General features: G+C 49.8%; 1 protein-coding gene across 1 annotated transcript in view; it reads right to left on the bottom strand.

Moving 5' to 3' along the window:
* Positions 1-16,871, bottom strand: part of LOC119440268 (phospholipid-transporting ATPase ABCA3) — a 144,291-nt gene that overhangs the window by 16,893 nt on the left and 110,527 nt on the right. Inside the window, exon 7 of the mRNA XM_049662841.1 lies at positions 2,086-2,273. Coding sequence (XP_049518798.1) covers positions 2,086-2,273 — 188 coding nt within the window. The remainder of the gene's footprint in view (positions 1-2,085; positions 2,274-16,871) is intronic.

The raw sequence follows: 16,871 nt of genomic DNA on the forward strand, positions 1-16,871 counted from the left end.
ATTACAAATAATATTGCAGGGTATAAAAGTACGATGTTTACTAGTATCACACCGATTTTCGTGTAACACCCACAGCCTCGATTTGTTATTGTGATATGAATCATATAGACTCTTCAGGCGCTATTTTGTTGTCATTGTGGGCGTCGCCATGATGTTTCGTAAAAGTGCAAGGTCCATAACAGCGTCGCCGTGCGCCGTAAGCTCTATGTGCGAGTGAAAGCGTGCGAGGAATAGCCGACGATGGTGGCTCAATCGCGCGCGCACAAGGGAAGGCAAACGGGGAGGAAGCGCGCCGTCTTTTTTCGACGCGCTCAAGGCACCGGGGGGGGGGGGGGGGGGAAGGCGGGGCATCCGCGCGGGTCATAACTTTAAAGCGATATGCGATGGGGATAGAGTGCGCCGAGTGCCGATAGCTTCGTGTGCGCTGTGTTCTCGCCACTTAGTTCGCGTTGAAGCGAGGGATAGCACGAAGGTCAATTCACTATCTGCTGCCGCCGCGCTTTCTCCCTCCAGCGTTTTGGCGAGTGTGCGCGGTCATCGAGTGAGATGGGTTCATGTTTGCTTGTGCACGCGTGACACTATGCTTGTTAATTTAGTTAGTGAGTGAATGTTTACGAGTTTATACGGCCAATAAGACTACTATCCTTACTTCGTATAGCTGTGTACCAATTTGCTATCGCGATGGATGCTTGGACTTTCGGGCGAAATCGCGGCTTTTCATGATCTAAATCTTAAAAAAGGAAGGGTTATTCAGAGATTTGGTTTTCAAGACATGACCACTCAGTAACAGTTGATTCAATAGCTGAATACATTAAAGCTGCCATGATAGGTAACAGCCTGGACGACACCGTAAACGACCATTTTTAGAGTGCACCGATGAGGGGCGACAGCAGAGACATTGAGAGAGGCAGCGGTGAAGAGCCAAGCGGGAGAAGGACTTCATCCGGGGTTCTGAATCTTGTATAAATGCTTGTGTAGTCTGCAGCCAGTACGTACGTTATCACGTAGTGCATCTTTCGCGAGGTCTGTCAGGTTTCTAGTGTATAGTCATATTACCCAATTCGTATGACAGCTATAATTCATCAAGGTTGGAGGCCACTCACGCAGCGATGCGTGCGCTTCCACTAACGAGAAAGAAGAGTGGAGAAGGCCTGAAAAAACACATAACTGAGCAAGTAGCTGAAAAAGTTGAGTTTTTTTTAAAACAGTCGCAGTTTCGCCCAAAAGGTGGAACATCGATTGCGCTTGCAAATTATAGTGTACAGCGATACAAAGTAAGGATAGTATTTTGATCGGCCGTATAAACTCCGTAAACGTTAACTCAATTACTAAATTAACAAGCAAAGTGTGACGCGCACGCAAGCAAACATGACCACATTTCACTCGATCACCACGGAAACTCGCTGTCAAAATGCTACAGCCAGCGACTTGACCTTAGTGCTGCCTCTCGCTTCAACGCGAAGCGGCGAAAACACACCGCACGCGAAGCTGTGTCAGCGCTGGGCGCACTCGTCCCCATCGCAGATCGCTCAAGCTTGGATCGCTTTCAAGAAAGGGTCCACGCGGCCGCGTGAGAATGCGCAATACGCAGCAGCCGCTGGAGTAGAACGCCGCCCACCCTCCCTCCCCCTCTCCCCCCTCTCCCCGGTACCTTGTGTTCGACGGAGGACAGCGTGCGTCCTCCTCGCTTTCCTCCCTTGCGCGCGCGAGATTGAGCCGGTTCCGTCGGCTCACCCTCGCTCGCTTTCACTCGCACATACAACATGCGGCGCGCGGGGACGATGTTATCGCCATGGACTTTGTACGGAACGTCATGGCCACGACGACGGCACAAATGCGCCTGGAGTGTCCATATTATTGCTATCGCAATAAAGAAAGCGGCACATAAATTTGAGGCACGAAATACACGTAGATTACACTCATTTAGCAATTATTTTAGTCCGTCGCGCTTCGGCATTAATGTTATGCGCACTCTTGTAAGCGTTCTTGCGAATGCCTGTGAACTGCTCTGTGCAAACACTTTCTATCGTCATTCTGTTTCAGCGGGAGCATGTGCGTGCGCTAAACAACTTCATGTAAACGCACCTGTACGTCCCGCACCACTTTAGCGCATGCTTCTCCAGGTCGACGAGCGTAATTGCTGCCTGCACCGCTGCTTCTACCTGGGCTTCGGGGATGCCCCGAAGGCGAGCGAAGAGGCGCAGGTGTTCGAAGGCGTTCAGCTTCTCCAGCAGGCCATTGGTCTGGGGGCAGTAGCCGATGAAGGACTGCCACTGCATAACCAAACGGTGGTAATAGCAGGGTTATTTTTTGCGTACACTTCATGGGCAGGTTCATGCAGTGCAGGGCAGATGCTATATGTTTTATGCTGCAATTGGCTGAGTAAATTGCGGCCAATCAGAGCAGAGTGCTCGCCGTATTTTGCATTAGCAGACGAAAAGCGCATGACTTCACATTTTGCCCTGTATATGTCCTTGCCTAGACAGTAAAAATAGATGTACTAGTTTGCTTTCAGACAAACTGCAGCTAAATACGTCGTAAATTTGCAGCGCACGAAGACAGCTTCGCTATTAATATAGCACAGCCCGGAGTCGGAAACAGCCATCTCGTTTACGCACCATCCGTGAGTAAGGTAGTAATTTTATCTTCCTGGAACATACAGTCAACTTTTGTGACACACAGTCGCACCAGCACTTCGCCTGCTATCTTCGCAGCAAACCATCACCGTCGTCACCATATATATATATATATATATATATATATATATATATATATTGTACTGAAGGCGAATGACCGCGCTTCGATGTCGGGGAAAAGAAGACGACGATGAGTGTGGTAGTTGTTGACGCTCTAGCTCGCGCTCGCCAGTTACCAGACCTGCCTTTCGAATAGCCTTCTGGAACGCCACGTCCAGGCCTGCTTGAAGACCAACACCCCCATATTAAGTGGTGGAGGTGCTGGGTACTGTTCGTCCTGGATCTTCGCAGCCGGACGCTGCCATCACATCAGCTTTCACCATGACTGATCCTGGCCCATCGCAAGGTGCTCCCGTGCCAACGACAATCCACTGTGCTGGCGTGCCCCGACAACGCGACCCACCTATATGTAACGTCACCTACGACCAGGACGTCGAGGATTGGATCGTCGAGTACGAACGGGTGAGCTCTTGTAACAAATGGGATGACTGCGCCAAGCTCACGAACGTTCACTTTTACATCACTAATGTAGCTGGCCTCTGGTTCAAAACCATGAAACCGAAATAACGAACTGGTCGACCTTCACGGCAGCCGTTGCGAAGGTCTTCGGTCGTCCCGCCGTGCGCCGGCTTCGCGCAAACAGCGCTTGCGCAGTCGAGTCCAACGCAGGGAGGAGACGCTTACAAGCTACATCGAAGATGTTCTCTCCCTGTGCAGACGCGTCGACCCATCTCTCACCGAAGGGGAAAAAATAAAGCAAATCATGAAAGGAGTCGACGACGACGCATTTCAGATGCTTGTCGCTAGGAACCCCCAGACGGTAGCCGATGTGATACAACTCTGCCAGACATACGACGAGCTGCGAAAGCAGCGTGCGTCGACGCGCCGTGCTGCTCAAGATACAGCAGACATTTCCACCCTTGTCAGCGACGCCACTGCCGATCACACCGTTTTGCTACCACACATAAAGCAGTTCATCCGCGAGGAAGTTGCACGTCAACTTTCCCTTGTCGCCCACACACCTGAGCCAGCGCCGTCGTCTTTAGACCCACCTCTTCGTCACGTCATTGAGACGCAAGTCGCCCAGGTACTACCAGCTGCCCCTCCGGCGTTGCCTGTCACTACGCCATTAACTTACGCTGCAGTTCTTGACAGACCACAGGCCCCATCTCTTTCTGTCGCCTACCGGGCCACCGGGTCCTTCTACACGTAGCCGCCACCCTCACGCACGGTGCCCCATCCTTCTTCGCTCCCCGGACTATCTATTGTGAATCCGTGGCGCACCATTGATAACCGGCCCATATGCTTCGCATGTGGTCTTGCGGGCCATATAGCACGCCGCTGTCACCATCGCCGCTTCCGCTCTCAACATGGTGTGGCTTCGCCAACCTATCAAGGTGCTCAGCATTCACCACGAGTTCCTTCTCCTGTCGCCGACCCGTTTTCTACACGCCGCCGGTATGACTCACGCCGGTCATCTCCCCGTCGCCGATCCATCTCCCCGATGCTTCGCCGACCTAGCCCCGCACGAGAGGAAAACTAGCAGCCGTAGTTCCCGAGGCCGAACACTCAACGAAGCCGAAGGCAACTATTCGGTGACTGAAAAAAGAATGTCTTGCCATAATTTGGGTTATAGAGAAATTTCGTCCTTACGTGTACGGGCGCCCATTTGACGTAGTGACCGACCACCACGCCCTGTGCTGGTTGTCGTCACTGAAAGATCGAAGTGGTCGCCTCGCTCGATGGGCATTGCGCCTCCAGGAATACGACATCCGCGTCGTGTATCGCTCTGGTCGGAAACATTCGGATGCAGACGCCCTCTCCCGTTCACCCCTGCCTCCCGACTCTGTCTGCTTCACAAATAGTACCTGCGATACCACCGCTCTTGCCATCTCTGACATGCCATCTGAGCAGCGCAAGGACCCGTGGGTGGCTTCCATTCTAGACTTTCAGTCTGGCCGGACTTCTGCTCCCACTTCTCGGACGTTGCGTCGGCAGGCTGAGCACTTCACCACTCGGGAAGACGTGCTGTACCGCCGGAATTACGCCCCCAGCGGCCGTAAGAGACTCCTTGTCATTCCCCGCGACCTGCGCTCCGAAATCTGCTCCACTTTCCACGACGACCCACAATGTGGCCACGCAGGTTTCCTGAAGACGTATTCACGTATTAGGCTTCGGTACTACTGGCGTGGCATGTGCCGTTATGTTCGACAGTATGTTCGGTCATGTTCCACGTGCCAGTGACGCAAGACTCCCCCTCAACACGCCGCCGGCCCCTCATTACCTCTGCCATGCCCGGCCCGACCATTTGACCGCGTTGGCATCGACATCTACGGTCCCCTTCCCATTACACCAGACGGTAACCATTGGATAATCGTTGCCGTCGATCACCTCACACGCTATGCCGAAACTTCACCTCTTCCGTCGTCCACAGCAAAAGACGTTGCCACTTTCATTCTTCACAATCTCGTCCTTCGTCATGGAGCTCCGCGAGAGTTGCTGAGTGACCGTGGTCGTGTGTTCCTCTGCGACGTCATCGCAGCATTGCTTCGTGAATGCCGCGTCGTTCACCGCACCACCAATGCCTATCACCCACAGACGAACGGGATAACAGAACGTTTTAACCGAACCCTGGGCGACATGCTTGCTATGTACGTCTCGTCAGATCACTCCAATTGGGACCGAGTGCTACCTTTTGTTACGTACGCTTATAACACCGCCATTCAAAGTACAACTGGATTCTCCCCTTTCTTTCTCCTTCACGGACGCGAACCTTCTTGCACCATGGACACTATTCTTTTATACCGACCTGACGCCTCCGAGTCCACGACTCTATCTCAAGCATCTACATACGCTGAAGAATGCCGCCAACTTGCGCGTTCATTCACATAACACCAGTGGCGCCAGAAGCAACACCACGTCGCCACCGCTACGACTACGTGCTATGCTCCTGGCTCGCTAGTCTGGCTGCGTGTCCCGTCCACTACAGCTGACCTTTCAACGAAGCTGGTCTCCAAGTACCAGGGTCCATATCGTGTACTTCAACAAACATCTCCGGTGAACTATCTCATCGAGCCGTTAGAACCGTCTTCTGACCATCGTCGTCGCGGCCAAGAAATTGTCCACGTGTCGACGTATATATATATATATATATATATATATATATATATATAGACAGAACCAACAGTCACAGAAAAAATTTCAGCGCGCGTATTACAACGCTCGCCACCCGAGCTCGCTTGTTTGTCCATCGCCTTCGACCTACACTACCCGAAACCGCGTTGTAGAAAGTGTAGTTTTCATGCTACATTGCTGCCACAAAATTTGGCTTCGTTTAGGTGGTCGCAGCTACACTTTTTCTGCGCCGAAAAAAAGGCGGCTTTCCCCGCTATCGGCACTCGTGTAGTCCGTGTAGGTAAAGTAGAAATAGAAAATAGCCCTAATACGCCACTGCGCTGTCAGATGCAATTGAGCACCTGGCCATTATCACAGCTCATAAAGTAGCCACCTGCTGGAGAGCCAGGCTTGTCAGACAATTAGAGTCATACTAAAAATACTAAGGCAAACTCTGGTGCTAAGTGCGTGCGGGCGACACAAGTACGGCCGATTAGTCATGGCCGTAATGATGGGATAATGCACTAGTTTGTCTATACATTTGGCATTCTGGCTTCCGATGAATCGTGGACTTGCGTATTTTCATTTGCACCGTTCTAAAATTAATTTTGCGTCAATTCTTTCTTGCGTAATTTTATTCAGCCTTCTTCTTCGTAAAAGAAAATGCCCTTTCGAAGAAAAGCGACGAAAGTTTTACTAGATTCCGAAGAAAAGTGCGGCCGAAACGAGGTATTAGAAAACATTGCCTTTTACCACAAGCGTCTGAAGTCTTGGTACGGTACCTTTAGGCCTGCGGAAGATTATATAAAATATTAGGGGCAGCTTCACACTAGTGGCAAGGTAAATACACCCGGTAGCGAAGCTTTCATAGAAGCCCATACGTTCAAAACATGGCGGCTTATCGGCGGTTCATGGGGCTTAGCGCCGTCTGTGTGGGGAGAGAACACTTGCGGCGGAAAAAAATAATTTGACGTCATATTCGTTAAAACGAGAAGTGACGTCATTTTGTTTTCATTGGCGCGAAATTGTTTTCGGAGGCAGAGCTGTATATTAAAATGCCCCGCCATTCGACTTGATGGGCGTTCCGAGCTTTCAGCGTGGAAAGCGATGCAGGAAAAGGTCAGCTGGGTGTCGAAATCGCATCGCTGCACAGAACATACTTTCTTTGGAGGCCGACGAACGCTTTGGGCGTACATTGCGTAGAGTGCTCGTCCTTTCGTCGGACGCTAAACCCGTCGGCCAGCGCTGTCAGCACGAAAACAACTAAAGTGAACAAGTATCTGACGGTCGCAACTACTACTTTTGACTGCACAGGTTAAGAAACAATAAAACTACCCGCGTCACCTAATTCAGACAAACGTCGACATGCAAAACAACACACATGTGAGGGGGGCGTATTGTAACAGGTGAACTTTACGAGCGCGCCTTTCCACGCACTCCAAGAGCTGCATTGTGTTGCAACTGATAGCGGCGTCACCGCCTGCTGCCATCGATGGGCGCTCTCACGGTGGGCGCTGCAAAAAGGTACTTATTGATAATTATCAAGTAAAATACAGTTGTATCTTCATTTCTCGCCATGCGTATACAAAATGGATTAGGAATTTTATTTTCGTTGAATGAATCTAACTGCGTCTCGCTTTAATTAAAAAAACGCGTTTTTCTTTCCCAGTGTTTATTCCCTCGAAACATAGTCGCACTTCAATCGCTGCTCCCATAACCACCCTTGCTGATGTCGGTGACAATTGTTTCTGAACCGCTTTTCGCCCGAAGCTTCGCGACCTATGTGGATCGACCTTGCTAGTGGCGCGAAGACTGGGCAAACAGCGAAGCTGGCGACCCCACCAAGCTTTATCTCGGTTCGGCCAAGTTTCTGCCAGGTTATGCTTCGAGACTCGGCCACGTTTTGCGCAAGATCACAGCGGAATCATCGATAGCCCAAGGAGCAACGAACGCTCGGTCATTAAAGCATCTGGACGCTCAAACGCTTTTGCTCGGTTTCGTGGGCTCGTAACTCCGGATCTTCTGCGAATCACCGACGTACAGGGAGGGCTATTCGGGATCGAAACGATTAGCGGCGACTTCTTCTGCGGGACTGACGCTCTTCATCGTCCTCTTCGCGGCGATGTGGTCGGCGCGGAGACGGCAGAGCTTTGGTGTCGCCGCGGCCGCGACGCTGAGTTATATATCCCGTGGGTCGGCGCAGTGATGTCACGGCTTAGCTCCGTGTCTGCGCAGCGGCGGCAACCACTCCGCACGGCGCGGTGACGTCATGGCTCGGCAAAGCTAAGGCGAAGTGATGCGGCCCGCGCGATGACGTCACGGCTCACGCAGAGGCTCGGCGCGGTCGGTGCAGCTGGGGCAAGCCTTGATAGGCGACGCGTGGTGACCTCATCGTCAGGCGGAGGGAGAGATTGTGGTTGTGAAGAGGAAGAGGCGCTGTTCACAACCACTATCTCTCTCTCCGCCGTGTGTTTGCTCCCCGCGCAAGCACGCGTCCCTCGCCCTAGCTCGCTTTCACTCGCACATACAGCAGACGGCCAATGAGAATTTTTTAGGGGCGAAGCTCCTTATAGCGGCACCCGTTCCGTCCCCGTCGTAGTAGTAGTAGTAGTGTGTAACCAGTCTGAGAAAAATGAGAAAAAAAAATCCGAAGTTGTGTTTGTAGCGCGGAATCGAACCAGGGACCCCTCGCTTCCGAGCGCGCGGCGTTAGCCCACTACGCCACGAAGCTTTTTTTTTTTATTGCACTACGCCACGAAGCGGACATGGACAAACGCACCACGATGGCTATAAATACCCAACATTAATGAAAGGCCGCGTTTCTAGCGCGTTTCTAACGCGTTTGTGCTAGCGCGTTACGGCCCGTGTAAGAAGCTGGTGTAAGACGCTGTGGCCTCTCCACCTTACCTTCAACGCGTTTCGAACGCGCTGCCCAAAGCGGTGGCAAGTCAAGTTCAAGTCGAGGAGCGTTTATGAATACGGGGGGTATACTCTCTCAGCAGTCATGTGATGGCGTCGGCAAACGCGGTGCACGTTCCGGCATGTGTAAATGGCTGCGTAAGACGCTGTGGCCGCTCCCCCTTACTAGAGAGTACTGCACGTTTCTAACGCGTTTGTGCTAGCGTCCCCTTAAGCGGGAGATCCGATGATTCCCTCGGGAGCTTCGCCCACTCATCATCATTCACCTCGTGGATCTGCTGTCATTTTTTTCTATTGCCGGACGGGACGCTCGGAGATTAAACTCGACTTCCCAATAGAAGGGGAGTGGTGGGTGAGGAGGGCATCGAGGCACTGTAGGCTGTGTGCGTGCGTGCCCGCTCTCCCACTGCGGCGCATGCGCGCAGCCCGGCCGGCCTCTGCCGCCGACTCTCTCTGAGCTCTAGCCCGCCTCTCCCCTAACAGTGTTGACAACGGCGTTTAGCCGTTCGTCACGTAGCCAGCGTTTTTACAGCGGTTGTGTGCGGTCACACAAACGCGGGCCGTTTAGCCCGCGTTCGCACCGAACGCGCGCGGCGTTGGTGACGTGATTGTGAAGAACTAGCCAACCTTTGCCGTACACCCTATGGTGATGTACCGTAGTGACCATAAGGCCGTGGTCCTTGTGGTCAGTAAATAAATGAAAACCACCCGATCATATATATTTCTCATTCTTTAACAGTTCAAATAACCAATTATACCATAACATCTTAATAGTCATAATTGGAAATACATAATGCCCACCATCTTCCATCTCCACCCCAGTGGAAGGGCTGACAGCTTTTTGGATGCGAAGCATCGGGGCTATGTCACTCCCTTCCTCCCTCCGCCGTGCGGCGTCCACACCCCTAGTGCGCATGCGCATTATTTCCGGTTCCGCTTCCTGTTCCACTTCCGGTTCCGCTTCCGGAAGCCAGCTTCCGGCTTCCGGAGAATGCTTCCGGCGTTTTGCCCGAATGATCCCCCGGTGCTTCGCCCACTCATCGTCATTCGTTTCGTCCTCTCATTCTCCTCCCGCAACGCCGCGATGAGTGCCACGGACAGCGCCAGCGTCAACGCCAGCGTCAACGCCAGCGTCAACGCCAGCGTCAACGCCAGTGTCAGCGCCGTGGACAGCGCCGCGGAGAAGAGGGCTCGAGCCGCTGCCACGAAACGGCAGCGGCGACAGGCCTATCTGAAAACTAATGGGAAATTGAGTCGACCCCATGGCTGCTTCGCATACTACTCAGGGTTCCCCTACGGGAAGATGGTGTAATTTTTTTCAGCATGCTATATCTTTATTTATAAAAGTCGCGTCACTTGTTGCGCAAATGGACGGAGCTTTCACTCTTATCGCTTCGGCTGCCATTCCGTTCGTCTGCTCCTGCTGCCGCTGGCGCTCTCTGCAACTATGCACACACCCGCCGGGTTGGCTTAGTCAGCTAAGGCGTTGCGCTGCTGAGCACGAGATCGCGGGATCGAATCTCGGACGCGGCGGCCGCATTTCGATGGAGGCGAAATGCAAAAACGCCCGTGTGCTTGCGTTGTAGTGCACGTTAAAGAACCCCAGGTGGTCAAAATTAATCCGAAGCCCTCCACTACGGCGTGCCTCATAATCAGAACTGGTTTTGGCACGTAAAACCCCATGCAGAAAGAAGAACTAGGCACACGTGCGCGCCTTTGCCTTCTTCTGTGCGCTGAAACATTGTTTCTGTATCGGCCGGTGGCTCCAGCGATGTACGAAAAACAGGAGAAAGGCCACAAGACGTTCGGCGCGGCTCTGTGGTTGACGAGCATGGGAAGGAACAGCAGGGCCACTTTGTTCCGCTTTCAAGATAATGAAAGGTAAGCACGCTTTTTATGACGTTGTGACAGCGAATAGCCGCTAACCTTATCGAAAGGGCTGTAAGACGAAAGGAAGGGTATTTCGTACGCGGTATGTTTCTCCGTGTTGTGTAAATGCATTGAAGTTACCTATCGAAAGCAGCTTCTGAGACGAGCTGAGTGCTAGCTAAGCCGCTGACGGAAATTGCGTTTCGTTATGTCTCGGCTACTGTCGTTCGCTGTATGGAATAAACTGATAACTTTGCTGGAGATCATTGAATGCTTGCTCCACGGACAAAGGGGTTAAGGTAGAGACTTGCCTGTTCTTGGTGAGACATTGCAAGTCACCACCTAGTCTGCTTCACAAGGTGCGGAAACCAATTGAAGGAGCGCTGCGCTAGTGCAGAAAGCACTGCAAGCGCCGTTTTCTTCGATCCGACCCGGAAACGCAAGTCTGGGTTACGGAGTGGGCAGAGGCAGCCGCCAGGGCACAAGGTCTCCTGGCCGCCTGACCAACAGTGGAATCTCACACGCCAAACTTAAGCTCGATGTATGTGGTGCTAAATAAATGTTTTTCCTCGTCCTTCTTCGCGTTTCTGCTACGGCGACGCGTGCAGTTTACGTTGCGCAGCGAAATGTATCGCGCAAATAAAAAAAAAGAAAAGCGCCTGCTTGTCTGCTCTTCTTTATCTAATATTCATCTGCAATGGGCAATGTTAGCGGTTGTTAAATGAGAACTAAGCAGGCGAGCACATTTCGTTCAGAACGAACAAATTTACGTTCCGATCAAGTCGCGCTGGTGCGCAATGCGTACGAAGGTGCTTACATCGGCGCTAAGCGAGCCACGCGCTCCGGTGTTCCCACAAAGGATTGCTCCCCCTGTGCAAAACAAGTAATTCTATAGTAGGAAATGCTCATATATATACCGTTGACCAGTGCTTTACAGCTTTTGGAAGATCGTCTTCCAGTAATAGGCATTCTGCAGAGCTAGGAAGACAAGGAGTATACAAAAAGGTTGAGCAAACTAATCCGTCAGTGCTTTATTGACAATAGCAAATTAAGTGATCAATATAATTTAGCTGCAGAGAAACCAATCAGTGTTTTCAGACAGCTGTTCAGAAAGCAGCTCTACCAAACCTGTTATTTCAATATCTAGCGGTTAAAATATGAATTTGGATTGTTAAATTTTTGCGCCATATTTTCAGCATAAATCCCACACCAAAATATAATAAGAGTTGACGTATATCAATTGAACGCACTGTTTTGCGGAAAGAGTGCTGAAATTTGTTCCTGCAATTGCGTTGTGTTTAAGCATAAAACTTGTTTTACTTCCATTTTTTTCCAGACCACAGCACAGATAACTCCACCTCGTCTGTGTTCGGGTATGCGAAATGTGCTGCCTTCAGTCTTTCAACTGGTCTCGCTTAATGATATTTTTTTGCATGAGCAATCACAGACGATTTGCGTGGGTAAGATTGTCTCATGCGAAGTAAAAAGATGACTTTTGCTATAGTGAAATTGTAAGAAGCTATTGTATATGCGCCTATAGAATGTGCAGTTTGCATGCACTGTAGATGCGAGATACTTAGGTCTGCAATATTTATTTGTGCATTGTATCTCTTGCTGTACAAATGTTGCTAATAAAATTGCAAAATGAAGCACATTTCACTGCCTGTTATTCTTCTGCCGAAACGCAGTAGCCATGCGCTACAGCATACCGGCTCACGTATCATAACGGAATAGGGCAAAATTTTAGGAAACATAGATGTGCTGCTGGCATTTATTCAATGCATGAACCACACATGCAAAAGGAAATTGCCATTACAATAGAAGAGGCTGAAAATGACAGCTGTTAGAATAATGCAGACTATGGCAGCAAACGGAACTCGTGCTAGTTTCCTCTTTGGTCTGCCGAGGAAATCGCACTCTAGTCGAGCGCATTGCAGAAAAGCGGGATGGCCGTCTCCCCCTCGCGCATAAGCAAAACCGTTCTTGCCATAACAGCAGGCTTCTTTTTTTAAATTTTGTTTTCTCAGGAGCGTGGCCTACCAAGCACCAGGGGAGAAACAGGCGCTCGTGATGCAATTCCCGTTTACCTGGGGGGGTATACCAGCTGACATAGCCATGCTCAAACAGCTTCGCTAGTTCACAGGGGTATGTGCCATTGCGGTCGGACCCTTTATGCAATACCCAGAGGATCAGCTCACAGTTTTCGTTCGTACTACGCGGTCTAACCAAGAGCTTAAACAGCTCCGTTGTTAAAAAGTTCTACCGGTTGTTCCACGTAACCCTTGCACCAAATAACAACAACACCGACGCCAACCAAGAAAAATAAATTATTAAAGCTAGGAGTATTGGAATCGGGAAATTTACTACTCTTATCGAATGCGAATTTCCCAGAAATAGCGCATTCGGCATTTCTCCATTTGCAAGAAGTAAAAAAAAAAAATGTGCAGATCCCAAGCAGTGTGGGAATCGACGTTATGCGAAGCACTTTGCAGGTACCTGGCTATCCATCATTGCTTGGGGCTCCGCAAGCCGCTACCAAATGAACCAACGTGTTTGTGTAACACCGCAGAGGCTTGGGCTAGTCGGTACATACTCGACAGGGGAACAGCGCAAGAAACACGAGAGACAAGAAGGGAGACACACATCAGCGCTGACTGACGACTGAATTCTTTATTCAGAAAGGAACACACATATTACCTAAAGAGAAAGAAAAGAAGGGTACATCACTGCGCACGGCCAAAACTCCGTCTTTGGCCTTGTCTGAGACATCAACTAACGTATCTTAACAACCGCGATAATGCCGGGTAATCTAATCGGTGTCTCACTCTTTTTGGCCATGCGCGGTCATCTATACCTTTGTTTTCTTTCTCTTTAGGTATTATGTGTGTTCCTTTCTGAATAAAGACTTCAGTCGTCAGTTAGCGCTGGTGTGTGTCTCCCTTCTTGTCTGTCGTGGTTTTTTGCACTGTTCCCCTGTCCAGTGTTTGTGTAAATTGAGTATTTCTGTTTGTGGGCCAGGAGCGCACGTGCCTGTGACGACAGCTGCGGGACCCCGACCACGTCGAAGGCAATAGCAGGACAGCAAAGACATATCCACGTCGTCCGTTCAACGCGAGCTTACGACATGACGATTGCTTAGTTATGCATGCTTATATGGATATCGGACGACGAGCGTAAGCAAGAGAAACGTGGACTGTGACGTCATCAGCAACTACGTGTTTTACAATCATACGTACCTGTGGCCGTGTCATGTGTTGTATGTTAACACCACGACGGCATTTGAACTCTGGCGAAGAAAGGTTAAGACATGATTAAGTACGGCGGTCCTGAAGTTGGCGCAATGTCGCGCAGTTTCGATATACGTACGGTAAAAAGCTACGAGTAAGCGCTGGGGGAGGCGGGCCGGTCCCGGTGCAGTCTAACACAACGCCTCAAACTGCGAGCTGTCACAAAGAAAGACGACGAGAAAGTGGCACGCGGTACCCCGCCCAGTGTTTCAAAGAGCTGGCTGCCTTTGGAGAAAAGCATGGGTGCGATCATCGCCTAAAGGTTAGAGTACCGGACTTCTGTATACTCAACGGCATAGGTACTCCACGGCAGAGTTTCTAGGGCCCATAAAACTAATATTCTTATTTCGTATAGCTGTCCACTAATTTTCTATCGCAATCAATGTTTCGCCTTTCGGGCGAAACTACGAATTTCTTTCCCCCTCTGACTTACGCCGTAATAGATTCAGAATAGGCAGCTGATTACGCAGCTTGCAACATTCACTTGCGCAATTGCTTTCATCTGTTATACAGCCGTTCAATGCAGCGTTCGTCATACAGTGTCCTTGGAAAACTAAATGTGGCACCATGATCATATTTGAGAGAAATGTGGCGTAGCTCATTGTTGATTAGCATGAGATGTCTAAGGTGTGCGGGTTGATTGCGCTCTGTGCAGTGAATCCCCTATTACGGTGTTGTACACCTCATACAGCCTATAGCCGCTGTGTTTTCCAGCTTCCTAATGTAACCAAATGCAGCTTCAAATGTAAAGTTCCAGGAAATTGGGGCATGCTATGAACAACATGCTAATTTAAGTTTAAAGTGTCTGGTGTAATTAAAACTTTCAAAATTTTTGTTGTAACCACATTATACGCACACTCCAAAGCAATATACGCGTGTGTTACGACCTGCATATATACAGTACGAGTACCGCTCTTCGGTCGTGCATCAACAAACCGGCGCACTAAGTCGCGACAGAAACCTTATAACGCTGTCAAAGAAAATTGGTGTGCTGAACGGTATCGCGCAACGTAGCTGAAGTTCCCATCACTATCACAGCGTGTTTCATGTCTATTGCTAGACGACGACCTCTTCTGGCGATCTACAATTTTCCCCGCCTTATGCATTCGGAGTGCATTTCATAACTGCAAATGTCATAAGACAACCTAACCGTCAGACGTGCTCGTGTAGGTCTACTTCTCTTGGCAGTCATTCTACTTATTGATATAACAGACCTCGGAACTCCTACCGGTTATCCTTAACTAGAGTGTAAAGCTACACCATTTTCCCAGTACTGTCACCTTATATCCCATATCTTTACAGAATACTGCTTTCAATTTTCTGTCAGCTCTCAAGAGATTTGGCTCGTCGTAGTGGTTATCTGTCTGAGTAAACTGGGCCTATACCCGAGGTGTCATCAAAACTGGACCGATCACGGAGACTGTCGTGGCGACTTGGTGGGCCTATTCTGACACCAGTCGACGGTGTACTACGTATTTCCTCGCCAATGGTTTAATGCAATTCACAACATGGCCCGATCCTCCAGGTAGTTCCACCGAAAGCGTTGGTGGGGCGACACTGACAATACGTCTCCGAGAACTAGTCACTTTCACATTGTACATTCATACTTCGCACGAACGAAGCTGTTCCAGCAGTCCTTTTTTTCCCATCGTTAATCGGTGATTTTCGTTTATCGGTGACTTTTTATCGAGTGCTACCGTACAGTGTACTACTGTTGACGCTCTTGAATATCGTCTACTAACACCCAACTCCTCACTCTTGGATATATCTCGCTGTCGGCAGTTTGCTGCAAATAAAAAAAAAAATGCTCGCGCATTAAAATAGGAGCTTTTTTAGGTGTCAAAACCATGATCTGATTCTAAGGCACCCCGTAGTGGGATTCCGGAGTGACACTTATGTAGCATGTGAACCAAGCTTCACTGCCCTTTTGTTGCTGTGCCGCTCCGGTGTGTCCAAAAGCAGACGTGGCGTTTTTTTTTTTTCATGCGGGGGTGGCGGGGGGGGGGGGGGCTTTTATTGGTAATGAGTGTAGACGCGTTTGTGGTTAAGCCCTACCCTTCGCACTTAGCATGCATACACGCGTACTTGAAATTCTACCTGTACCGCAAGGTCATGAACATCTGGGCATAGGGAGTGTGATGGGAGCCGTCGCTGGTACGGATATGAATGAATGCTACACATTTAGGAAAATTATACCTTTAGAGGCGTTTTCTTGTGTCTATAACTCACCCGCTTACATAGCTAGAAAAGGGTGTCTTAGTGAACTAATCCACCCAGATGAACTAGTGATTTGTTGGAATCAAAACCAATTCCCCAATAGCTGTTTTGCCGATATGCGTTTCCTATTTACAGCGATACCTGTTCTTCTATCACTTATGTTCTTATCGGTAATAGACCGTACCTGTGAATGTTAATTCCAACTGATGCTGCATGACACAATGCAACACTTACTGCGCATAATATTGAGCCGGCGCCGGTGCTACACTAGAAAGGACATGCGCCTGAATAACTGCGATTGGCAGTCACGCTAGGATTCACTGACGCTTGCCAGCTGATCAATAAAACAGCACGCAGCTTCAACAATTTAACCGAAGCGGTTAGGAAATAAAAGGAATAGCTTGGTCTCTACACTTCACTAACCAGGACGCCATATACTTGAAGTAGCAGGATGACATGCAAAGCCTATTGTGACCATGTCAAATGCCAGAACAGCGACTTGACACAAACTACTGGGGAAGAAGCCAGTATGGTTGTTCACTTGCTTGAAATGTTTAAGTGCCCGAGCACCCGCAAACTTTCTAACGTGTTTATTTCGCACAAAACACCATTCTAACATCGTGAACTTAATCAAAGGGCGCAGTAAATGTGTTCTGGTAACGAGTAAACATATTTTCAATATTTCCAGGAAAAGTATACGTGCAAGAAGGGTCTTCTGACATCCAATCCATCCTCGAGGAACGTATTTTCCTTAGTGTGTAGTGGCATT

Source organism: Dermacentor silvarum, chromosome 2, assembly GCF_013339745.2.
Source record: "Dermacentor silvarum isolate Dsil-2018 chromosome 2, BIME_Dsil_1.4, whole genome shotgun sequence".
In the NCBI taxonomy this organism is placed as follows: Eukaryota; Metazoa; Arthropoda; class Arachnida; order Ixodida; family Ixodidae; genus Dermacentor; species Dermacentor silvarum.